The sequence below is a fragment of the Panicum virgatum genome, chromosome 9N (assembly GCF_016808335.1).
Source record: "Panicum virgatum strain AP13 chromosome 9N, P.virgatum_v5, whole genome shotgun sequence".
NCBI lineage: Eukaryota > Viridiplantae > Streptophyta > Magnoliopsida > Poales > Poaceae > Panicum > Panicum virgatum.
In genome coordinates, this window is record NC_053153.1 from 19,123,137 (window position 1) to 19,130,092 (window position 6,956).

Here is a 6,956-nt window from a genome sequence, read left to right on the forward strand (position 1 = left end):
GGTCAACTCCATTTTATTTTCTAGGGTATGGTTGATGTCAAAAAATGAGCAAAATTAATTTATACATGTCCCGGACCTGACAGGGAATTTGGACGGGATGCTCGGTGGCTCCTGCTTGCAGACGATTATCCTGTTCTGGATCACTTTCAAGACAGACTGGAACAAAGATGTATGTACATGGATCAATAAAGTAGTCTAGAGTAATTTAGTTTGTCACAACACACGGCTAAATAGATGATAGACCAACAATATTATGTCCATAATATGACACAGTAGACAGTACTGATACTAGAAATCTACGCGTAGAGATGTGGAGCCAGGCGCGGTTCTGCTTGCAAAACAAGGGGTGCAGCTAGTGCAAGGCTAGTAGGTGACTCCTGCAGATTGATCCCGCCGATGCCTGGAGGCTTCGTCCAACTGAATCCCTGCAGAAGCCTCGCGAACAGCACCATCGTGAAGGAGGTGCCCAGCGACACCCCGGGGCAGCCTCTCCTCCCTGTGCCGAAGGTGATGAAGCGCAGGTCCGGCTCAGCGAGAACGACGGCGGCGGCCCCATCGCCGAGATGGCGCTCGGGCCTGAACTCAAGCGGTTCAGGCCACACCTTGGAGTTCTTCCCCAGCCCGATCCGGCTGACAATGACATGGCTGTCCTTGGGGATCAGGTACCCTGCAATGGTGGTGTCCTCCATGGCGACACGGGGCGCGTTGATGGCATGGTAGGGGTGCAGGCGGAAGGCCTCCCGGATGCATGATTTGAGGTAGTTCAGCTTGGGAATGTCAGATTCTTGGACGAGGCTCTCTTTTCCAACGACCGCGTCGAGCTCGTCGATTGCCTTCTGCATGACGTCTGGTCTGTTCATCATTTCAGCTAGTGCCCACTCGACTGTATTCGACGGATAGACCACTGATCCAAACATCAGCTCCTGCATACATATTACAACATGACAAGATCAATCAGTTATCAAGATCAATCAGTTATCTGAGGATAAAAAAGTAAGGAAAAAAATCCATTTTTCAACTCTGAACGATCGTTCGATTTTGACCCTTGAACTATGAAACCGGACATCCTACACCATCAACTGCCGAAACCATTCGAAAAACAATCATGGACTCGGTTTTGCAACTGTATAATTTCTGAATTTCTGAGATTTTACACATCTCTCAATTAAATAATGGAGAAAGCATAGTTTATATTATCTAAAAATCGTGATATTTTGTTGTAGGTACCAAAAGAGACAAGGAATCTATTTTGGCTAGATGTGCGATATTAGATGTAAAGAAATTTGAATTATAAAATTTTAAAAATAGGTAGAATTTAAATTTCTTGAATTTTTAGGCTAGTTAAACCTTTGCTAAAATGCATGAAAAACAAGATAATTCAAACTTTTTATTTAGTTTAATAAAGTATTTTTTATTGGCCCAAGTTCTATAAAAAATTATAAAATTAGAATTTTAAATAATCAAATTTGAGCATTGTGAAGGAAATCGAATAATTTCAACAAAAATTGGACCAATAAAAAAATATATTATTAAACTAAATAAAAAATATTAATTATCATGTTTTTATTGCATTTTTTAGCAAAGATTTAGCTGGCCTAAAAATTCAAGGAATTTTGAATTTTAATAATTTTAAAAATTTTATAATTCAAATTTCTTTATGTCTAAAGTAGCACATCTAGTTTAGATTGATTCTTTGTCTCTTGTGCTACCTCCCATAAAAAAATCATAATTTTTAGACCATATTAACTATGTTTTCTCCATTATTTAATTGCGAGAAGTGTAAAATCCTAGAAATTCAAATATTATACTTAGCAAAACCGCCCTAGGTTGAGGCTAGGGTTGTTTTTCAAACAGTTTCGACAGTTGGAGGTGTAGGATATCTAGTTTTATAGTTCAAGGACCAAAATCGGACAATCGTGATAATTCATGATTGAAAAATAGACTTTCCCAAAAAGTAATTACACAATCCTAATGAGATGATTATCAGCATTATTACTAGCAGCTTGAACTCAAAGATGAAATCACTAGCTTACCAATCTACCCTCGAGATCGAATATTTCTCAAATTTCCGGAAGAATAATTATTAATGAACAAGTATAACTCACCACTGTTTGTGCTTTGATCTCATCCATGGACAGCACTGGCTGTCCATCTGCATCCTCAAGAGAAACCAGCACGTCTAGAATGTCCGCAACATCTCTTCTGTCGTTGCCAGCTTTCCGACGCTGAGACCACTCACGGACCCTCTCATCTATGAGGGGGCCATGGAGCCGATCCAGCGTGCTCATCACGCCTTTGGCAACCTTCTCGTGGCCATCCAGGTCGAGGCCAACCAAGCCAGGGTAGTAATCTGACACGCAGAAGCTGTACACGTAGTTGACGAGTGTGAAGAGCGCGTCGACGTGCTCCTGCTCGTCGGCCCCCGGCGACTCGCCGAAGCACCTCTTCCCGAAGACGAGCCTCCGGATGATGTTGCCGCAGAAGTGCCGCGCCACATGGCGTATGTCGATGCAGTCGCCTGGTGTCAGTTTCAGCTGGCCATGGACAGACCTGACGAGGTGATCGGCCTCCAGGACACGCCGGCCATGGAGCTGGCTCTCCAGAGCCGGGGAGAGGACTTCGGAGGTGAGCACCCGCTTCATCTTCTTCCACTGGTCTTCGACCACCGTCAGGCTCGTGGATTTGTACCCGTAGCTGAAGAGGTTGGAGGCGAACGTCGCCGGGCGGGAGAAGAACGCCGCCTCGTTCCTGCGGAGAACCTCGCGAGCGATCTCCGGGCACGCCACGACGATGACATGGACGGATCCGAGCTTGAGGGTCAGGGCGCCGGCGCCGGCAGTCTCGTCGAGCACGCGGTGGATCCACCGGAACACCGAGGACTTGTTCCAGATCAGCTGGTGCATGTTACCGATGAACGGCAGCGTGGTTGGGCCTGGTGTTGTGCATCTGGACATCGTTTGTGGGCTCATAGTGCTACTCGATCTGCTAGAAAAGGTAGGTGTTGAACAGCTAGCTTGAAGGTGATGAGGAATTTATAGGTGTATGGTGCCAGAATTTTGTGTTCCAGAACACTGAACAATCTAACATAGTTGTGAGTATAGTTATAGAGAGAGAGAGGGGTCTGTGATTCAACTCATATAGTCATATGCTTAAATCTGTCTTGAAAAAGTCTAGGAGCTGCGTGCACTGCATTTGTTCAACTGGCTCCCTAGCCTCTCTCTCTCTCTTAATTTAGACAGAATGCTTATCTAGTGGAACAAAAAAAACTGAACAATTAGCGTGTGATGTCAGTTGTTGTAGCTGACATAAGCATGTGGACGTAATGGCTGATTATGGTTTTACAGTATTCTATGACATCAAGACTAGCTACCTGTAGTACTACAAAGCACTCCTAACAAAGTCAAGCATCGAAGAGATACGTAGTGCTAGCTGTACATTGGACCCAGTATTTCGGGGAAATCTATATATCGCATATGCGATTTGCTATCGATCCATCGCAGAAGAGGAGGGCGGCGGCGCGGTGGCTCCTGTTCATCTTCTCCGTTGAGGTAAGCGGCGGCCGGAGCTTGGGGAGGGGGAGGGGGGTGGTCGGGGAGGGGTGGTAGGTGGGGGGAGCGGCCGCCGGCGAGGTCGCCGGCGGCCGGGGTGGTGGAGGGAGGCGGCGGAGCTTTAGGGTTCCGGGTTATCTGGATTCGGGGAGCTCCATGGCTGCCGGCGTTAGAAGAGGAGGGGCCCCGGGCGGCGGAGGACGGGCGGCGGCGACGGTTCGGCCGGCGGAGGGCGAGGCGGCGCGGGAGCGCCGCCGGCCGGGTGGGGTAGGACCCCCGGTGGGCGGCGGCCGGCGGCGGGGGCGAGAAGAAGCCGGCGGCGCGGTGGCGACGAGCTTGGTTAGGGTTGGAGGCGGTGGAGGGCGGCGGCGGAGGCGCCGGGGGCGGCGCCGGAGCTTGGGGAGGCGGCGGATGGCGGGGGAGCGGCAGTGAATCCCTTCTGCGATGTGTTTGTCGCCCCTCGCATATGCGGGGAATAGACTCCCCCAGTATTTCCGCCTGCTTCCGGGATAGGTATTCAAACATCAACGCATTGGTTTGTTACGTGAGTATAGTAGCGATGAAGCAAAATGAGCCAAGTGGAGGTGCGTCGATGCGAATGGGTCAACGGAAGGCTGCTCACAGAAGACTTTATTAAAGTGATCTTATAAGCCCAAAATTTGTTCGCGTTGATTCTATGTCATAATAGCATTCTTCTCCACAAGACCACAACGGAAGAAGACCTACTGGATCAAGTTGCAAGAATTGGTTTACCCATGTAGCTGACACGTAAACATTGCGTGGAATAGGATAGTCTTACGCATATGTAATATGTATTTTCTAAGAAATTTACCATATATGCTAGGGGCTTTGGCGTTCTTGCTTCTGTTTTGAATACCAAGGGTGAATTTACCCCTCCTTTTTATCTTGGCAATGTATGCTATGCAAACCACCTTCGTATGCAAACTATGGAAACTCCAATCTGGACCATCGGATCAACATCTAAGGGGAGGGACGCAGGGGCGTGGGAGGAGGGATTTGCAAAAGTGTGATTACCCAATCCAAGGGAGGGTCCAGATTGTAAAATTATCCCATCCCCCATACCCCTTGGATGTTGATCCAATGTGTTTTTGCCTTCACTTTTCAAAAACGAAGATCCAGTTTGCCCCTATTCTGTTAGAGGCAGTTAGCAGTGTTAATTCCGTAGCAAAAAGACAAGATATGGCCCTTGCGATTTTGCTCCTCGTTTGACATAAAGCACTTTGTACATGCATTACACTCATGTCTTGACATTTTTTTTGTTATTTTTTCACAAATTCTAGAAGTATTTGGATAAATTTTCAGAAGCAATTCGACAAAATTTAGCAGCATTTGGGTAACAATAGATTCAATTGACTAATATTGTACTACTTAATAGTGACAATAATGGATGCATCAGCCACTCGATGGACTAGGATTCAGTGACTTGCTGCTGATCAATTCTCATCTAACCGCTGCCAACGTTTCCACGCAAAAGAAATATTTCCAAGCCAAGCTGGCCTGCTTCAACCAAAAATCAATTCAGAGAGGAAGGCACGAAGGCAAAAGCAGGGTGGTCAGGTTCAGGGACAAAATCCTTGCAGCCGCGTATACCTAGCAAGAACATTGGCGCTGAGACAGTGCCCGCTCCGGGCCGGCCCCGTGTGTGCCCGCGTACTCGGAAGTAGTTTCTCTGCCTCTGCAGTAACTGGAGAGGACTACCTCATTGACATGTGGGTCCCATGTCATCGGCGAGAGAGTCCCCTGCAGAACCCACCCTCGTCGGGGAGGGCACCTCGCGTGCCTGGCAAGTCGTCACGCCAGGTCACCATGAGCCTGATCGTTGCCTGCAAGTTGCTTAACCAGGCTCTGGGGATGCCGCGAATGGTAGTTTGGCTTTGTTTAGATCACTTTACATTTTGGATTTTTGGATTTTTGAAAGAAAATTTTTAACATTTGAAGTATTAAATGTAGACTAATCACAAAACTAATTACAAATCTCGTCTATAAACTACAAGACGAATCTAATGAGCCTAATTAATCCATCATTAGATAATGTTTACTGTAGCAATTTAGTGTCTAATCACATCCTAATTATGCTCATTAGATTCGTCTCGCGATTTACAGTCCATTTGTGTAATGCGATTTATTTTTCAGCTACATTTAGTACACCTTGAAAGCGATTTACAAAAATTTTGCATTTTGACTTTATGGATCTGAACAGGGCCTTTGGTTGCATGGATCTGCTACCGGGCTAGGCTCTCAGCGTGCAAACACCCCCTTACGCATCCTCAATGCTGATTTTACTTTCGCTCGTACCTTCCGTTTCCAGCAGTCGATTTTTTCAACATTGCTCTCACGTGGCAGAGCCCACCACTCACTACCCACCTCTTTATTACCTTCCCCCTGGATCCCGCAATGCCCCCGCGCCCCCTTCTCCTTCCTTCCGCTCCCCCTCAGATCCATCCATGCGCGCCCTTCCTCCTTTTCCTTCCTCTTGCACCCTCAGCGCGGCGGCAGCCGCGAGCCCCCGGTAGTAGCTGTGTTTTTTTTCTTTTTTTATTTGTGTGGATAAAAAGTTTTTGTAAAGAAAATTCCCAAATTAAAAAAATTTACCGAAGTTCTTTTGTTTTTTGGATGCAATTTTTTTACCTTGAGTGTTTTTTGGATGCAAAAATATTTTACCTAAATTTTTTGTTCTGACGCAAAATTTCCCTCTTCAATTTTTCTTAATTTGTTTCTCAAATTTTTCTCTCTAAAATTTTTCTCGTCAAAATTTTTTGTCCCTTTTTTCATTTTTTTTTAAAAATTCGTGGAATAAAAAATGATAGAAAAACTTATTAAAATAGAAAAAAATGAACTGCCCCGCTCGGCAACCAGGCTCTGGCGAAATGTGGGAATCGGTGTTTCTACTGAGCCTGGCTCGCGTGGGCGAGGGTGCGTCCGTCTCGTGGCCCATGGCCATGCAAGAGCAGGGTTTACGTTACCCACCGGTCCGGCCAAACCGGCGGGGTCCGGTACTGGTATACCGGATCGGTTTGGTCGGAAACCGGTCCAAACCGATCGAAGTCAAATTTGAATTTAAAATTCTCTGTGCAAATGGTTTGTACCGGTATACCGGCCGGTTTGACCGCTTTACCAGTCGGTTTGACTGGTAACTCGCCAAATTCAATTTTTTTTGTTTAAATTCAAATGCCCACAAAGTATACTAAACGAATGTTTGTATAACATATTTAGCCTAAATGAACCCTCTTTTGTACTACTTTTACATTGTATTTGTATATTTTTGTATGCACGTTTTTTTTTTGTTTAACTTCAAATCCCCGCAAACTATACTAAATAAACGAATTTTTGAGAAAATTTGACACCATTAAATTCGTCGCACCTTGAAGTATTTTTAGAAATTTTTTT

General features: G+C 45.8%; 1 protein-coding gene across 1 annotated transcript; it reads right to left on the minus strand.

The window, feature by feature from the left end:
* Nucleotides 1–238: 238 nt before the first annotated feature.
* Nucleotides 239–2,954, minus strand: LOC120688812 (tyrosine N-monooxygenase-like). The gene is made up of 2 exons (XM_039971183.1): nucleotides 2,106–2,954; nucleotides 239–923 (listed from the first exon to the last, which is right to left on the minus strand). Exons 1-2 carry the CDS (start codon nucleotides 2,952–2,954, stop codon nucleotides 297–299), a joined length of 1,476 nt encoding a protein of 491 aa, XP_039827117.1. The 3' UTR covers nucleotides 239–296.
* Nucleotides 2,955–6,956: the final 4,002 nt, after the last annotated feature.